At 37.1% G+C, this 17,549-nt stretch overlaps 1 protein-coding gene across 6 annotated transcripts in view; it reads left to right on the top strand.

Annotated features, from left to right (window-relative positions):
* Positions 1–17,549, top strand: part of VAV3 (vav guanine nucleotide exchange factor 3) — a 275,359-nt gene that overhangs the window by 78,117 nt on the left and 179,693 nt on the right. For all 6 annotated transcript variants that reach the window (XM_048066888.2, XM_048066894.2, XM_048066889.2 and 3 more), the window contains 8 exons: positions 1,995–2,098; positions 4,262–4,361; positions 5,738–5,833; positions 7,535–7,603; positions 9,978–10,064; positions 10,554–10,639; positions 11,020–11,152; positions 11,456–11,565. In XM_048066888.2, the coding sequence (XP_047922845.1) occupies positions 1,995–2,098; positions 4,262–4,361; positions 5,738–5,833; positions 7,535–7,603; positions 9,978–10,064; positions 10,554–10,639; positions 11,020–11,152; positions 11,456–11,565 (785 nt within the window). The remainder of the gene's footprint in view (positions 1–1,994; positions 2,099–4,261; positions 4,362–5,737; positions 5,834–7,534; positions 7,604–9,977; positions 10,065–10,553; positions 10,640–11,019; positions 11,153–11,455; positions 11,566–17,549) is intronic.

The following is a 17,549-nucleotide window of genomic DNA, read 5'->3' as shown; positions in this document are numbered from 1 at the left end:
TCCTAAGGCTCAGTGACTTAAGGGCACTGAAAGCCACAAAGCTAGCCAATGTGACATGTTGCACCGCGCCGGGATGTAAAAGGGGCTTATGCATTGCACACACAAACCGAAAGGTCAGCCTACTTGCTACTCCTTAAAGAAGTGTCAGGGAATCAGATGAGAGGAGTAAAAAGGTCAAAAGCTGTTCATTTGAAATTAGGAAGATATAAATGGTTGCGTTCAGGTTGTTTTACTTTTCATTATCATGATTAAGTATTCTGCTCTTACAAGACCGTGGTTATTTCTAACTCCAGTAACATTTCGTAGGCATCTAACAACCTTAAAAGAAATGTAGGGCTTGCCTAAGCCAAAACCACGTGCAAGTGCTTTCTGTGCTCAGACCTTGTCTCTGCAGCAGTTCCTCAGCAGGAAGGCTGGAGGGCAGTGGAAGCTTGTTTTAGACTAAAAATAGCTGTTACAGAGCTCTACAGCAAACTGATGTGGAGAGCAGAGGTGGTGGTCTCAGAACAGGACGGATTTGCTTCTGTTTAAAGGTTGTACTTTACAACCTTTAAATTAAGGATTGGTACTTTAGGGTGGTGCTGTATTCCTTATATAGACTGTGAAAGATGCTTGCTGGATAAAATTATCTGCTGGTGTCAAAAGGTATTTTATTTTTAAGGATAAAAACAAAACTACCAAAACTCACTGCTGTAAAGTGAGTGCCTTTCATCAGGGCTTAGAATTTGAAGATTTGTCCTATAAAACGTATATACGGCTCTGTACTTGTGCGTTACCTGTGCATATCCGTCTCTCTATAATAGAAGCATTTGTATGTATGTCTCTGCATGAATTTGAATTGAGACATATGCAGACATACCGAGGGAGAGAGACGGAAGTATTTATAACATACTGAAGTATTTATGCTTTCGTTAACTTCTAATGACGTTAACATTGGTTTAATTTAAAAAGTTAAATATTTTCAGCGTAGATATAGGAACAAAATGTCTTCGAGCTTCTAACATTTACATTTCATGGCCATTGCTTAGCTGAGTCCCTGTGCATTCCTGAAAAAAATGTACTGTTGTAATATATTCATCTGGAAGCATTTCTGTGATAACATTTTTTTATGCTGCAATTTAAGGTTATGAGGGATATGGCTGTACAATTGCTAGCAACTGAATTTGATTGGTTTTTAGTTTCTGCTACCTCAACTGTGATGTCGTGATTGACCTTATATGTACTCACAGTTGACATCAGTGTGAAGTGAAATGCTTTCCCTTTATTCAGAACTCACTGTTGTGTGTTTTTGTAATGTATCATTTACTGCATTAAACCATTTTAGTGTTTTTTAAATACTCCTTTGTTTTTAATTGCAGTGGTTTTCATGTCACTTAATTATTCTGATTTCAGAACTTCTTAACGTGTTTTGGCTTTATTTCTTGTGACTTCTCTGACAGTATCCACATAGTATTAAGGATGATGTAATCTACAGTAGCATACAGATTTTTATGATAGTAAACTCTTCTACCGTGCTCAGGGAGAAAATCTTTCTGCAGTATTCTTGCCTTTCTCTCAGCCATTAGTTACTTGCTGTATTGGGAAACTCATTATGGTTGCAGTTAACTTAGCATTAGAACATCACTAATTGACCAATGTAATGTACAAAACTAATTTTTCACAGCTCAGGGACATAAATCATTACTTTATCTTGTCACTAAAGCATTTACTTGACTTGCTTAATTTTAAAATTATCACTATAAAATGAAGATGAATTAACAGTGCACGTTCCAAGCTAGAATAAATTAGTCTTTAATAGGTAGTTCTTGGAGTTGAGTTTTTCTTGTTTCCCTATATGGAAGATGTGGCAAACCTTTAAATTAGGTTCTAATCTCAAATGATCTGTTTACCAATTTATTCAATTAATGGATCTAACACAAAGCCATTTATTTCTGTATTCGAAGCTTTAGTAGTTCTGTTTTTAAAAATATTTTTTCCTCCTCGTTGTTTTTAAGGATTTGGTGAAAATTCACAGGAGTCTAACACAGGACATCAATGATTCCATTGTTAACAAAGATGACCAGAACCTGTATCAAATTTTTATTAACTACAAGGAAAGGTAAGAATTATGCACTAATTTTACTAACTGTGATAATCTGTGTCTAATCTATTAAAGCATTTTATTATATTTTTATTTGAATAGTTCTAAAACAGAATAGAATTCAGTATCTGGATTACTTACGAAGCTAGTATTTTGTGTTAGGAGCCCGGAAGTCAAAATGTAACTTACTGCTGAATGAGCTTTCCTTTTTTTCTTTTTACATGCAGTTTTGACAATTATGTCAAATGACATACTAACCCTCTCAAGTTGTGCCAGCGGAGGTTTAGATTGGACATGAAGAATTTATTGATGGAGAAGGGTGGTCAGGCATTGGAATGGGCTGCCCAGGGAAGTGGGGGAGTTCCCATCCCTGAAGATATTAGAGATGTGTGGATGTGGCACTAAATGATATGGTTTAGTAGTGGGACTTGGTAGGTCAGGTTGATGGCTGGACTTGTTGCACAGTGTTTTTTTCTTTTCCCCATGCAAATAACCCTAGGTATTTTATAGCATGCACCTGCATTGTTTAACAGGAAAAATGTTATAAAAAGGGCAAAATAAGACAAAAATGTGTATTAAAGCCATTCCAGCTTAAAGAAAACAGGAGAGGTGGTAACTTGAAAGAAGAGAAGGCAGGTGTGAAAGGAGAGAAGAGACTAGCGTCTTACTGTGACCTGCAGTCAAATGTGTGATGGTAAAGTAGACATGCTTTACCTTCAAACTGTGAAAAACAGTCAGACTGATAACAAGATAGCCATGGGAGCGTGCCGTGCCCTGTAGGGTAGTTACCATTTTTTTACCCAATTTTTCACATTTTTTTTTGCCAGTACCGAACAACTGTTGGGCTGTATGATGAAGTGGTATGCCCGTAATACTTAGCTGAAAAGCTGTACTGTGGGCTATAGTGCTGGTTTACTGTGCAGTAACCCTTGGGTCATGGTTAAAAAGGAGTTTCTTCTGGGACCAGAGGGCAAAAGACCAGTGGGAGCTAATTGGACTTGCTTGAGGGTGATGGGGAGGAAGAGCTGTTGGAGTAATAATGAGATTGTGAAGAACTGGGCAGCATCATCTGGAAAACGTTAGGCAGGAGAGTTGTTTTCTGAGGAAGGAGGGTGTCCCAGGCTTCCCATAAACAAACTTGCCTTTGGAGGCCCTGTATCTCAGCTTTTGTGTCAGAGCAGGACGTAGTTATTTCCCAGGCTGTTAGACTTTTCAGCTGCTGTAGGAGGGTATTAGGGGACAATAAGTTGTTCTGGAAAATGCTTATTTTTGAAAAGCAGTTCTGAGATGTGTGCTACAAGCAGAACAAAGGACACCAAGAAGAAACCTCAAGCTTGTATTTATTTTGCAAAAGGGAAACAGTTGGAGGTAGGCCTGGTGTCTTACCACATAGTTACTAAAAGTAATCAGAAGTGGTGTTAAATCAGTATCATTGTTTTAATTGTGTAACAAGAACAAAAGATGAATGGTAAAGATTAGAACAGGGGAAAATGAAATTTAGGAGGCACCAGTGGAAAGTCATGGGAATCCTCCAAAAATGAATTTGAAGCGTACAGGAGCAACCACCTGAAGAAACATGGATAAAATGAAAGGAAACAGCAGTCTGCAGGGAGACTAGCAGAAGCACTTCAAGCAGGGGCAAGAAACTTCTGTTTTAAAAGCAGGCTCTTTTGAGAAGTACAAGTGCTGTTGACAACTACTGAATATTTCTTGAACTTACATGAACTGTTACTTGAATCAGAAAGCTCACAGGATGTGTAACCTGATAGAAACTGTTGGAGGTGGTTCAGTTTGAGTAACCTTTAGGTTCTTTAAAGGGTAGATTCAATTAATTCTGTTGAGCCTCTAACAGAATTTGTTCACTACAGTCTTGGAAATCTACAGTGTTGTACATATAGACTGTTGGTCTTTTAATGAGTCCTGCATTTATCACAACATACACGTGTGAAAGTTAAAGGAAATTGCAATGATTCTACAGTATCTTGAGGTTAGCTTAAAATTTTATTTTTCTGCATATTTTTCCTTATATTCACATTGCCCATTGAAATCCAGCTAAATCTGATCCTTGCATATCTAGGCACCGTTCCCATTGAAAGGAGGATTGTTACCAATTTGTGAAAAATGGTCAGGACTTGTCCTTAAATAACGAATGTTCCCTTTATTCTTTATATTTTGGTTTAGATTGGTTATTTATGGACAGTACTGCAGTCAAGTGGAGATAGCCATATCATGCTTAGACAACATCTCTAAGACAAAAGAAGATGTTAAACTGAAGTTAGAGGTATCAGTATTTTCTTGTGTGTATGTATTACATGTGCTTTGATGAATATGCTCTGCTTTCATCCAAGTCAAAAACCTTGTTAATTAAAACTGGCTAGACTGATATGTGAGTGTGTGTTTTTCTCTCCTCTTTTCATTTCCTGGAGTCTCTGATCAAATGAATGCGTTAGCTATGCCAAGTCTGGCATCCTGAAGAGAAGAAGTGAACGTGTTCTGCCACTGACAGCAGTAGGGTTAGGATGCTTTTCAAGAATGGATAGGATGGTTTTCAAGAAACCCTTCTGTTTGTGATATCTCAGCTGAGAACATAGAATCACAGAAAGGCCCAGGGTGGGAGGGACCTCCAGGCCAAATAAGCCCCAGTCTCACAGCCTCGCAGGGCTTGCTAGCTACCAAGAAGATCACGTCCTTTCCAGCAGGGCTATTGGCCAGCCCTCAAGGTTGATGTGTCCTTGGCTGGTGTGTCCCAGGTGCAGGATTCTGCTTTTTTCTTGTTGGCGTCACGAGATTCCTGTTGAACGTGTCCTGACGAGCATCACCTGCACCTCCAATCTGGTGTTATCTGTGGACTTGTTGAGGATATCCTCCCTGTCCCCTTTCACATCATTGCTAAAGATATTAACTGGGAGGGATTTCAGGACAGACCCTCAAGGAGCCATACTTGCAGCTGTCCCCCAGGTTGTGTGGGCTCTTTGAGCCTCATAATCTAGCTAGTTTTTCCATGTACGTAGTAGTTCATTCATCCGAACCATAACATACCAACTTGGATATATTAGGGTGCTTTGGGAGATGATGCTAAAAGCCTTGGAAAAGTTGAGGTAGACTCTCCCCATACGTTCACAGATGTAGCCATTTCATCACAGAAAGCTGTGAGGTAGGTCAAGCGTTGACTTGCCTGTAGCAGGTTGATGGTGAGCACTTGATCCATAATTTCTTGAGAGGCCTGAAGGGAGGCTGATTGGCCTGTAGCTTCTAAAATTCTCTTCTGCTTTTTTGAAGATGGATGCAATGCTTGCCTTCTTTGCTGTGCTGATAAGCAATGTCTTTTTTTAGTTCAATTGAATGCTTAATTTCTGTCACGATGTTTATTCCATAGTCTTTCTCATGTTCTTGAAATACCTAAGAACAAATGCATAGACACAGTATTTCTTAGTTTAGCTTTTATTGCCATATCAACTATTTTCTTCCAGTTTGTTGATGTTCTTTATTTCAAGTTTACTACAGTTGGTTGGCCAGTGTATCACTTGGAATTACCATGTATGTCATTTGAATACGTTATAATACATAAATGTTATTTATCATCTATATACATTTATTTATTTGTATATAGAGTTTATATAACTCTAATCTTTAATCTGTTAACGTGCTTTGAACTAGGAATGTTCCAAGAGGGCCAATAATGGGAAATTCACGTTGCGGGATCTTTTAGTGGTTCCAATGCAAAGAGTGCTGAAATATCACCTACTGCTCCAGGTATGTGTGTGTGTGTGTGTATGTATATATATATATACATATATATATATTTAGTTTTTAGGGTCTGAGAACAAAACAGTGGTTTGTTTATCATCAGTTGTTTATAAGAATGAGAGCTAAAAGCCTTTATCAAAGGGAGGTGACTGACATTTCTATAGATTTGAGGCTTATTTGCTATGAAATAAAATCCAGTCAAGTGCAGATTTCCTTATGGAGATTGTTCTTCGGAGCTGAAGCACATCTGGGGAAGATGAATACACCAGAATTGTTTCCCTAGTATCTGAACCTTTCATTCTTGGTATGTTTAAAATGGTTAGTAGCACCAAACTATAATCATTGTGCTTTTAAATGTGGACCATTATCCCTAAAAAGGAAGCTGAAACCATACTTACAGCATACTTTTAAGATGCTTCTTTGCTGTCATAAATTACAATAAAGCCATATTTATTTTGAAATGCTTCTTGTTATAACCCACAAAGCGTTAGCTTTCACAGTTAGTCCTGTAATAAGGGTGGAGAGTCTTATAAATTTAATTTGATAGCTGTGCTAGGAGACTCATTAGTTCAGCTGCAAAGAAATATATTACTATATTAGACTGTCAACCCTGCTGATGCTTGTAAAATGTCCTTTTAAAAAGATCTACTACTTGCATGTGAAGCATAATTTTGACTCTGTGGAGCAACATACATTTTGTATATTAAATTTTTGAAATATTTCTAAGTCATCAATGTTTAGATCAACAGCAAGTTGGAACAAAATGAATGGTAAAACTGCTTTTTAAAAAACTTAGCTCTGTGTCATAAATTTATCAGCCTGTATATTATGAAAAGATGATAAACAATATGTCACTATGTCCTGATGTTTGAGATAACATGAAATAAGTTTGCATTGTACAAGAAATATTCTATAGACTTTGAAAGAAAAAAATCCAGTAATTCTGTTGGAAATGCAATGTGAAGTACAAATACTTATTCCCTTTTTTTTCTAGGATTTTAGCAAGTTATTTTGTTACCTAGAATGTATAATTTTCTTAAATTATAAGGAAAAAAATCTGTTTCCCTAAGAGGTTACTTTTTCACTTCAGGAAAAAAAAAAACAACAACAACACTTTTTTCCAAATGGAAGGTGGCTAAAAAATATCTTTAAACATTTGCATGTGATGTAAATGTGTCTTTTGAGTCCGCTTTATCTGTGTTAAAATGAAACAGTAACTTCTTTTAAGTAGCTGCACAGTTTTGCTGAGATCTTAATGCCAGCATACATCCCTGTCTGCAGACAGGTGTGTACATTGGAAAGGGATTATATGCTGTATGGCAATCAGCAAATGAACTTGCGTGTTTACATGTGCTTTCAGCATGCACATGCTTTAATGGTCCGACTGGCAAGTTTTAAGTGACACACAGACCAAATTAACTTCGAAAGATTGTTCGTTAACACCACAATCAGTGTTTAGGCTATGCCATTCTTAAATCTTGCGTGTTTAGGCTATGCCATTCTTAAATCTTGCTAGTTATCTCTGCAGCAGTCTCCACTCAATTATAGGTGGTCAGTATAGAGAAGAAAATATGAATTCTTGGGTTGTGTTTCCTGTTTCTAGGTTTCTTTGGGGGGTTAGGAGGGATGGGGCAAGCAATAATAGCTTCAGTTGTTGTTCAAACTGTCAGACAGCAGGTGAAAAGTTGTAATTACTCTTGTCAACAGGAGCTGGTAAAGCACACTACTGATACCATGGAGAAGGCAAATCTAAAACTGGCACTTGATGCAATGAAGGTAAGCGTTCATGCCAGTGAAGTATTTATATCCATGTTGGCAGTTAAAATGGTAGTTCACAACTATATTTCCTGGAAGAGATGATCTTCACAGCAGGTCAAATAGATGTTTTCTCAAGTCACTGTGAACTTCGTGAGTACATTAGGGCAAGTATATAGTTGAAAGCTTTGCTGAAGTCTTTAAACAAATTCAGTAACTTTCTGAAGTGGAGTGTTTATGAATGGAGCTTCCTCATTTCAGTTTACTTTTAAAAATCAATTTGATGTCATGTATTGAGTTAAAAAGCAGGTGTTTCAATGATGCTGGTCTGACTTCGAAAATGTAGAAATACTTCTACCATGGTAAGCCAATTCTAATCAGGGTCAGTGGTTTCCCAGTGAGGTGTAGATATTCTCTTCCTTTACAAGAATCACAAGACTCTTTTCCTGTTGTCTTAGTATGATCTCTGTCTTTACCTTTGAAAACATTTGTATCTTTCTGGAGGTACGGTAGTAGTACCTGCCCCTCTACAAGTGGCACAAACAAATGGTTTCTAGAATAGCAGTACTGCCTTAATATTACGTTGTGTTCCTCTGCACAGTGTAATTTCTGCTTCATTTAACTTTGCTACATGAATTGTGCAATTCATGTGGTGAAATTGAGTTTTTCTTCCCTCCCTTGGAGGGGGAAGCTAACACAGCAAAGGTTACGCCTCCTGTTGTAATCTGTATGGTTCATAGAAGATGCTGAAGTCAGAATAAGTTAGTTTTGGGTCACACTTTTTTGGGTTTCATTATGTCAATGTCTGAATGCCCAGAATACAGAGTAGCTCACAAAAGGTGTTTTTGGCTCCCCTTTCTGTCATTCAGTTCTGTGGAGTGAATGCAGAGAGCCATCATGATAATCTCCCAGGTAGATGCCTGAAACGAGGGTGGTATAACATTGCTTCCATCTAGTGGCGATCCATGCATGCATCTTGATTACTGGTAATTGGTTAGGAAAAAAAAAAAGTTTTTTTTTCTCTCTTTTCTTTCCCCTTTGTGTGTGTCATTGTTTTTGGTGATTGGACTCAAAATAAGATTAAAAAATCTCGTTTCAGAGTGGTTGTGGCAGTTGTGTCCTGGCTGGCAGAACATAACCAGCCAATAATAGTAAATAACACTACAGGAATTAGCATCTCTCATTAAGGTCACAACATTGTTTCCCTTCTCATTTTACTGTATTGTCTCTTAGTAAACTGCCAGAGCAGTAACTGTGCAGTGTAGGTATGTTGCTTCTAAACGCCCTGGTGTGTCTGCTTGAAAGTAATCTTTGGAAAAAATGTCCTGCTAACAAGGTGGTACTGCCACCCTGGAAAGAAGATTCTGGGAGGAAATCTGGCTGTCGGTTTCTTTTTAGCAGCAAGAAAAAAGTTACATAATTTCTGTACCAACTCTTTTAAGACTGATGTGATGTATCCTGTCTGGTTTCATTTGGGAAACTAGCATGCAGCTATTCTTGGATTCTGATTAAAAATGTCTTAGCAAGATGCATCATTTTTCCACCTTCCAAATTTGTGACCATATTGAAGGATACTGTAAAAGCAAGTTGTGAAGATCAGAATACCTTTTCTAACTGCTGCTCTCGGCATCTCTGACCTCACCAATTACCACTGCCGCTTGTTCCTTATCTCTAGCCATAAACAGAGAAACCCCAGTAAATTGTCACTATTACTCAAGCATGTTCAGAGCTTTTTAAAGGCTTTAGTGAAATGTGTACAACGTATGTTCTGGTAAGGGGGACCATAACGATCTCAACCTGTGACTTTAGGTAATATATCCGATTAAAAGCCTCCTAAAATCAGTGCAATACCTTCTCTCTGCTGTACAACACTACTGCTGTACAGTAGCTTCTTCTCTCCCTCCTAATAAGCACACAGACATGTTTATACCTTACATGCTGCTTTTGAGCAGCATTGCATATGTTTTCTACTATATGCTATTTTTTACCCTCTGTCTTATTCTCAGGTATTGGATGTTGTTGGTTGCTTTTTCAGACCATAATTGTGCTGTGTAAATTACATTTCTGTCTTTAGTTTTGAAAATAGGACATTAACAAAATTCAGAAAGTTGGCCCTTTTCTAATATTCAGTATGTTCTCCTCTTTCTTGCTACTAGATTTGGGTTTGAACAGATACAATGAAGAAAGTTGTAAATATGATTTAAGATAAGCAGAGGCTTTTTTCCTTCTATATCTAGGCATACAGATCAGTAACTCTTGAACATGGAAGATGTATATATTTTTAAATAACTAAATGTGCATATTAATATGCTTTGGCAAATTTATTTTTAATTCTGCCTTTGGCTTAAGTGGACTGTTTTGGATTTTTTCCTCCCTTTTCCTGTTGATGCTCTAGGACTTGGCTCAATATGTAAATGAAGTGAAGAGAGATAACGAAACACTCCGTGAAATTAGACAATTTCAACTATCAATAGAGAATTTGGTATGTGATAGTTTGCATTTATACAATTTTTAATAACTTCTGATCAAATACAATGAAGTACTTAATTTTTTCCCAATTTCATGTGAGATTATAGTACTATTGGTGAAATTCAAATGCAAGTATGATTTCCTTGGCCTAGAATGATATAAATATTCACAGAAATACCTGCAGGGATTCTGTAAAATTCCAGTAAATCTGAGCTGGGGGCCTATATGTAGTTAAATGTATTTGTGTAGTTAAATGTGTGTATTTGTACAGTGATTCAGGTGTTTTTGTAATGCAGAAAATGTATCTGTTTGAAGACAAATATGGAATGGACTGATGCCTCACAGTAATTAGTTTAGATGATAATGAGGAAAAGATGCCTTTTTTTTTTTTTAATGGACCTGAAAAGCCCTTTTGTGGGGTGAAAGGAGGGAGTGGTCTAAGATTTGAATGTGCGATCTTACTGCTGTTGCTCTGCTGAATCATACGTACTCTTTGTTTCAGAATCACTCCCTCTTACAGTATGGAAGGCCTCAAGGTGATGGGGAAATAAGGATCACTACATTAGACAAACGTGCAAGGCAAGACAGGTGATGGCATGGCTTCTGGTGTTTGTTATTAAAATACCTGTAAAGTGACACTCTCTTTTCAGACTTGAGGTCAGCTTAGTGATTCGTGAGAGCACTCTCATTTCAGTGTGCAATCTTAGAGCTCATCACTGTTTAGCAAGTGAATTTGCAAGGTGATTCATGGGAAGCTAGCTATTACGTTATCATGTAAGATCATCTGAGTCCCTTACAAGTAGTAAGTCTCTAGCAAGAGTACTTCTAGTGTTTCTTTTTCTGTTATTCAGTAGTTTAATTGTTCACCTTGAAAATTGTAAATGCAACAGGAAAACGTTTATAAGATAAGACTTAGGGTGTTGTCTATCCATAGTGTTTTTAACCCTTTTCATATTGTATTTTTGTAGGCATATCTTTTTGTTTGATCTAGCTGTAATTGTTTGCAAACGGAGAGGTGATAATTATGAAATGAAGGAAATAATAGATCTTCAGAAATACAAAATTACAAATAATCCCACTACTGATAAAGAAAATAAAAAGGTAAATATTTGATAGTAATTCATGCAAAATGTATATCTTTAGCCGCAGTTCAAACCTTTTAATAAGAGTTAAGAATGTATATATACAATTAATTTCCAAACTTTTATGTATTAACTGCAAGCAAAAATGAATATTTAAGGATTTTAACTTAGCTTGTTCTGATGTTACTAAAACATTTGAGTAAGCCATTCTCAAGTGAACAGAACAGTATGGTGTTTCCAAAATCAGGATTTTTATTACAAAATGTAGAGATGATTTTTTTTGTCCATAATTGACCTGTTTATTGCTATTGTTTTCATGCAGTGGTCTTATGGCTTCTACCTCATTCATATCCAAGGTCAAAATGGTTTAGAAGTTTATTGCAAAACTAAAGATTTGAAGAAAAAATGGCTTGAACAATTTCAGATGGCTCTGTAAGTATATATATGTATATATATTTTAAGTAAAATCATGTTCCTCTCAAGTCTAAGGATGTCACTTAATTTAAGCTGAGCTACTTACATATTTTACTTTTTTATACAGACTAGTTACCTGTTTTATTTGACTTTCTCAAAATCAATAGTGCTGACTGACATCTTCATGAACAGAGTGTTTCCCTGAAACTCCTCTTGGAAAAGAAAGAGGGCACTCTAGGCTATGTATTACTTCACAAATTTGCTGCGAAGACTGTTTCAGGAGTATTATCTTAAGCAACAAGGGGAAAACATCAATTATTTTAGCAATAAATATCTAACGTAGTGGCGACTCTTTTCCCCTTACGTTAGTGTTTTGATTAATTGAAATATATTTTTGAGAAGTGATGCTGATGATTTAAGGGAGAGGATTCTGCCATTTTTCCTAGTGGCTTTTAACTAATCTATTCTTTAGTATTTGGAATAAGTTGCTCAGCTTATTACATCTTGTTTCAAAAGGCTGATTTTCTTTGTATATTTTGAACTGAAAGAAGCAGTCTGCTTTAGACTTCTTGAAAAGTTGTTCACATGTAGCACTGCAGATTACATTATTGCTATGCAGCATGAGCTTTATTTCCATTTCTGATTCTTGTTGGAAAGACAAACATGATTGTTGACACCTCAGGTATTCTGATTAAATTTAAAACATGTAAACAAGGGAATCAGATGACAAGGTGATGCTTGCCTTACTTTAAAAAAAAAAAAGAAGTGTGAGGGGGAGTGAGATATACCGAGTGAAAACAACAGAATTAATCAAGACTGTTTTGGATGTGATTGCAAAGGTATGTGGAGTGGGGAAGAAAGGCTGCTATGAGCTGATACAACTGAAACTTGCTTACAAGCTAAATGTATTTATTTAAAACCTTAGTGGGATGACTGTTAATGATGTAAATGTGAATAGAAGGGAGGAGAGCCCAAGCTGGACAGATATTATGAGGCCCTCTAACCAAAGTTCCCATCTTGCTGATTTTAGCAACGACAAAATGGCATATTTTGGGGGGGGGGAAAAAAAAAAAACAAAAACAAAACAAAAAACAAACAAACAAACAACAACAACAACAACAAAAACCTGGATAGCAGAGTGGGGAATGGGAAGAGGCTTTATTTGTATGTGTGCAGAAAGCCAAGTACTTCACCTTTTCCTATCTTTCTGGCTGCTCTCTGCTGCACTTTTAAAAATGTCATTATTGATATTTACTTAAACATAGATAGAACATGTATGAAAGGCATGGGGAACTTAGATTTAGCAGCTTTAGCATTGCAGCTATTGATCACTCTTCAGGCTTCCTGTTTCTGACCTGTGCGCAAAAAATCCCACCCAATACAGCAACAAAAGTCAGTTACGGAGAGCAGTAAGAGTTATGTTTTTTCCCCATGAGTATGTCCTCAGATATTCCCAAATATCATTACAGTTGTGTGCAGGTTGTGCACCCATTTTCATGCCCTCTGCTCTTTGCTCTCTGGTTTCCAGTGCCCTCAGGTTCTGTCCATCGCTCTGTGTGCAGGGGATGTGCAGCTCCTCCACGACTGCTGGTTTGAGAGTCTGAGTCTCCCTCTCATGTGCCTCATCCACCTTCCATTAGTGCTGTTTGCAGCCGGTGGTTTGGGACCTGCAGGGCTGACAAGTTGATGTGCTACTCTTTCTTCTTGGGCAGGTGGAGTTTCTCACTGAAAATGAGCATTGTGGTGCCAGCCTTGTCTTGCGTGGATGTTTGTCCCTCTCGTAAACCCATACCTCTGGGTTAGCGTCTTCCCGCATGATTCAAGGCTGTAACACAGAGGCAAGGGAACTGGAGCAGCAGGGTTGTTGTGGGTCAGGGCTGAGGAGTAACGTGATATAGGGGCATGATTTGCATTAGCCAATTCTTTTGCTCCATTTTATTTTATAACCACTTGGATTAAAAAGAATCTGGAGCTTTGGTGCTTCCTGAAGATTTTATACATTCCCCGAGTCTGTTACGTTTTTTTTTTGACTTGATAGCATATTTCCCACTGCAGCTCTCCCAAAACGTACGTGGGTGTACATAGCAATAATTATATTCTGATATGTACTGAGGCACAGGAGTTTGTATTTGGGAATAAACAACATGACGTATTTTGTTTTGCAGGTTTCTTTGATTCGTTGTTTTCAGGGGTCTCATGGCCTACTGTGTAGGATAACTATTCTAATGTGAATCCATTCTGAAAAGTAGCCATGATTAGAATTATGCTATTATTCATCATACTCAATTAGCATTGGTACTTTTATGGGCAAGATACTTCTTGTTACTTGAAAATTTTACTGAGACTGCAGAAATAGCACAGTTGAGAGGGGATGGGTTATTAGATACTTGCTTGATTATTAAAAATGATGTTGTTTACTGAGTTCCAGACAGAAATTTCAATGCAGTTTTGTTGCCTTATTGATAGCATTCTGTATGAAATCAGGTCTCTGCAAGTGTTAATCCAAGAACATAACAAGAGAACAAATTGGGATCTCATTTTTAAATTAAGAATGAGCCTTGTTTCCACTAGAATGTTTTTTTCTTGCATAACTGTTAAATAGTATGCAATTTTACTTTTTTGTAGGTTAGATGTTTGTATCAGTGTACGAGCAATTGTGATTATAGTTATATTGCTGAAAAGGCACTTACTGTACAGATACCTTACTTCAGTTCCTGAACCTGTGAATGTATTTCAAGAAAAGAGCTGTTTAAAAATCTTTTCAGTGTAGACAAGCCCTAAATCCAGTGAAATGTGTTGAATTATTCTTTTGCTGCTCTGGTGTAACTGAGATGAGAATTCGTCTCTGGGTACGGAAGGCTTCTGTTATTGATGAAGTATGAAATAGAGGAGAACGCTGCTTTGCAGGCTGGGCTTAATTTCAGCTTGGAGGGCAGGAATACATTAGGCACATTTGATATGGAAAATCTTTTGAAGGAAAGATGAAATCCCAGTGCAATTTTTGAGTGCTATTTTTCAGACAAGTTAACTAGTAACTTTGTAAGAAAACTATTTTCACAAACCTATGAAAAATACTCTACCACTTGGCTTGCTTTGTTGTTACTGTAGTATGTGGTGAGGTGTTCCTCATGAGGGAGGTTGGGTCTACAGTTGGTTACTGCTTGTAAGAAACTGAGTAAGTTTGTATTAATATGGCAGTTCTACTATATACGTATATTTGCTGTTTTCCTGAGACTTTATTGCTTTATTTAGAAAATACATAATACCACAAACCCATAATTATTATTTTTCCTAAGACTTTGATAAAGATGATTAATGGAGCCACTACTTAGACTACATTCTCAGCAGCAGTGGCACTGTAACACAGCAGCACTGGTGCTGTTGACCAAAGGTGAGGCTGGGTCTTCTCCTGCCCTCCCCCCTCCCCCGCGCCCCCCCCCCCCCCCCCCCCCCCCCCCCCCCCCTTTTTTTGGATGTATATGTAATTTGTACAAACTTCAAAATTGCCAGTTAGCTGGAAGCACTAGATCATCGTAAAGTGAAGCAGGATATTGAGGCAGCACAGTCAACATTGTAGTCAAGCTCCTGAAGCTAAAGCTTTGGACTCTGAATTTGAGAGGTTTTCATGAAGTTAGCAGAGACCAGTGGAGTGAGTTTTAGCAGTAGCCTGGGTATCGCGAATGGATTAGCTCGCTCTTGGTGTGTCCGTTCCCTCTCATTTGTGTGAGTGGAAGTTTGGCATGCACAGCGAGAGCGTACCTGCTAATGGCCTCAGAGGAGCTGCTTAGCAGCAGCAGTGGTTAATTCAAGCAGTTGCTACTTTGTTCTTGGAACTCTGTTAATAATAATAGATGAGCTTATAGCTGTATGGGTAAATAACCACCTTTTTATAGATAGTACTGCAAAGACTTGTTGCACTAGATGTGGAACCTTTGTTTAATCTAGCATGTCAAATAGCATTGGTTTAAATGCAGTCATTCCATATTCAAGATAATAATAATAGGAGGAGCGTAGAGCTAAATTACTGCACCAAATTACTGAGCCACGCTAGAGATGACGTATTAAGAGAAAGTTTGTTAGCAGTGTGATAGTGCATGGTTTATTTGCTGTAGCCAAGCCATTGAAACCTCAAAAACAGGTTGCAACTGTCAGACACAACTTTGATAGATTTTTCTAGTAACATGTCCCATCTAATCTGTTCTTTTCTCCTGCACGTAAAAAAAAAAACCAACCAACCAACCAAAAAAAAAAAAAAAACAAAAAAAACACACACAAAACCCAGAAGAATCAGAACGAATTTGTCTCATAAATAAAAATTACATATAGTATATGACATTTCAGCGTTACTCAGATGATAGTAAAAGATAGCACTGGTTGGTATTGCTTTTTCCTAGAAAGTTCTCCTACAGATGCTTTGTTTTTTTTTTTAAAAAAAGAGACTAATATCTTTATTAATGAATTTCATGCTAATTGTTCTTTATTAAAAGAAATGTTTGAAAGTTGAAGTTCTCTTTCTGTATTGTATGAGCATACGTTCCTCAGCTGTACTACTGTGTCTTTGGAACTACTTACTGGGCTAATTATCAGGGTTAATTCCTTATGTGGCAACTGCTTTTCTTGTCATTGCTGTGATGAGATTCATTCTTTTTTATTTCATTATAAGATGAACGAACAAATACTGATATAAAAGATGTGAATTATTATGTCTCATGGGGACACCGAACATTTTCTTCAACCTACTAAAATTTCTTTGTGCCTAGTTGGTTAACGCTTCTTGATCACCATAGGGCATGGAGCCAGGTGTATGAGGTCGTCCTCACAATGGCATTAGAGACCTTTTTCTTGAAAGGCCATGTATTGAATTTTCACACTGGCTTAATATCTGAATCCATTAGTGTAATACAGTATGCCGTATCTTATGCTGGTTTGTACTGAATTCAGTTTGTAATCATGATGTCTAGTTTGCTAATTGAATTAAGTCTTTCTCTGGTTTCTCACTGTGCTTTGTAATTCGCTCTAAAAATGGCCATCAGCAAATTTGGCTTGAGTATATTTTACTAGATAGGAACATATTATGCAGAAATGCACTTTAAAATGAAACCAAAGAAGAATTTAGGTTGGAAGGGGTGTGTGGAGATTGGCTACTTCAGTCTCTAGCCCATAGCAGGGCTTAGGTTGCTTGGGGCCTTCTTTGCTTGAGTTTAGTACTGCTGAATTTCAAGATGCACTGAACCAATATTGCAAAGCCTCATGCAACAGTGTTGTAACATGCCTTTTAATTAGGCTTTACTCAACATCTTTCACAAACTAAAAAGTGTGTGAAACATCTTGCAGACAAACAGGCCTTTTAAAAAGTAACTAGTTAAAATTTCACCTTCAGAAGTACTATGATTGTAGGTTCTGCTTTGACATTGTTAGTGAAAATCGCAATATTAACATCATCCCTGAAACATCAGTGGGAAACCCAACATCATTATAGTGATTAGTGTACACATTAATTGCGTGGAGTTAATGAATCTGATTTTTTTTTTAGTTTTGCGTTCATAGAGAAGCTTTTTCACATTTGAAAGCTGTATAGTCCTAAAAAAAACAAACAAACAGAAAACACAAAATCTCCACAAAAAAAAGTGTTTTTTAATCTTAACTATGTTATATTAAATTTTTACATCACTTAGAGTTTGTGCAGCAGGTCAGGTACCATCTAATATATTCTTGAAAAATTGTTTCAATTAGACATCAGTTCACACTGTTTAACTCAAGGGAAGCAGAACACATCATCTGATTGAAAGGAAATAATCCTGAGATTCAGTGATTCTCAGACTTGATAGGTGTGTGTACAACATTTTAGATTAGGCAAGCTACATAAATTGTAGATAGAGCTCATTGGTTTTCCAGATTTTATAGAAAACTAATATAAACCACAGAGTAGGTGAAAATTGCTCTCTTACCTATTATTTCCAAATTTGCTTTGCACTCTGTGACTAATGACATTGGTCAGATTC

Source organism: Anser cygnoides, chromosome 8, assembly GCF_040182565.1.
Source record: "Anser cygnoides isolate HZ-2024a breed goose chromosome 8, Taihu_goose_T2T_genome, whole genome shotgun sequence".
Classification (NCBI taxonomy): Eukaryota; Metazoa; Chordata; class Aves; order Anseriformes; family Anatidae; genus Anser; species Anser cygnoides.
The sequence above is the reverse complement of the archived record's forward strand: the minus strand, read 5'-3'. Positions and strand labels throughout refer to the sequence as shown.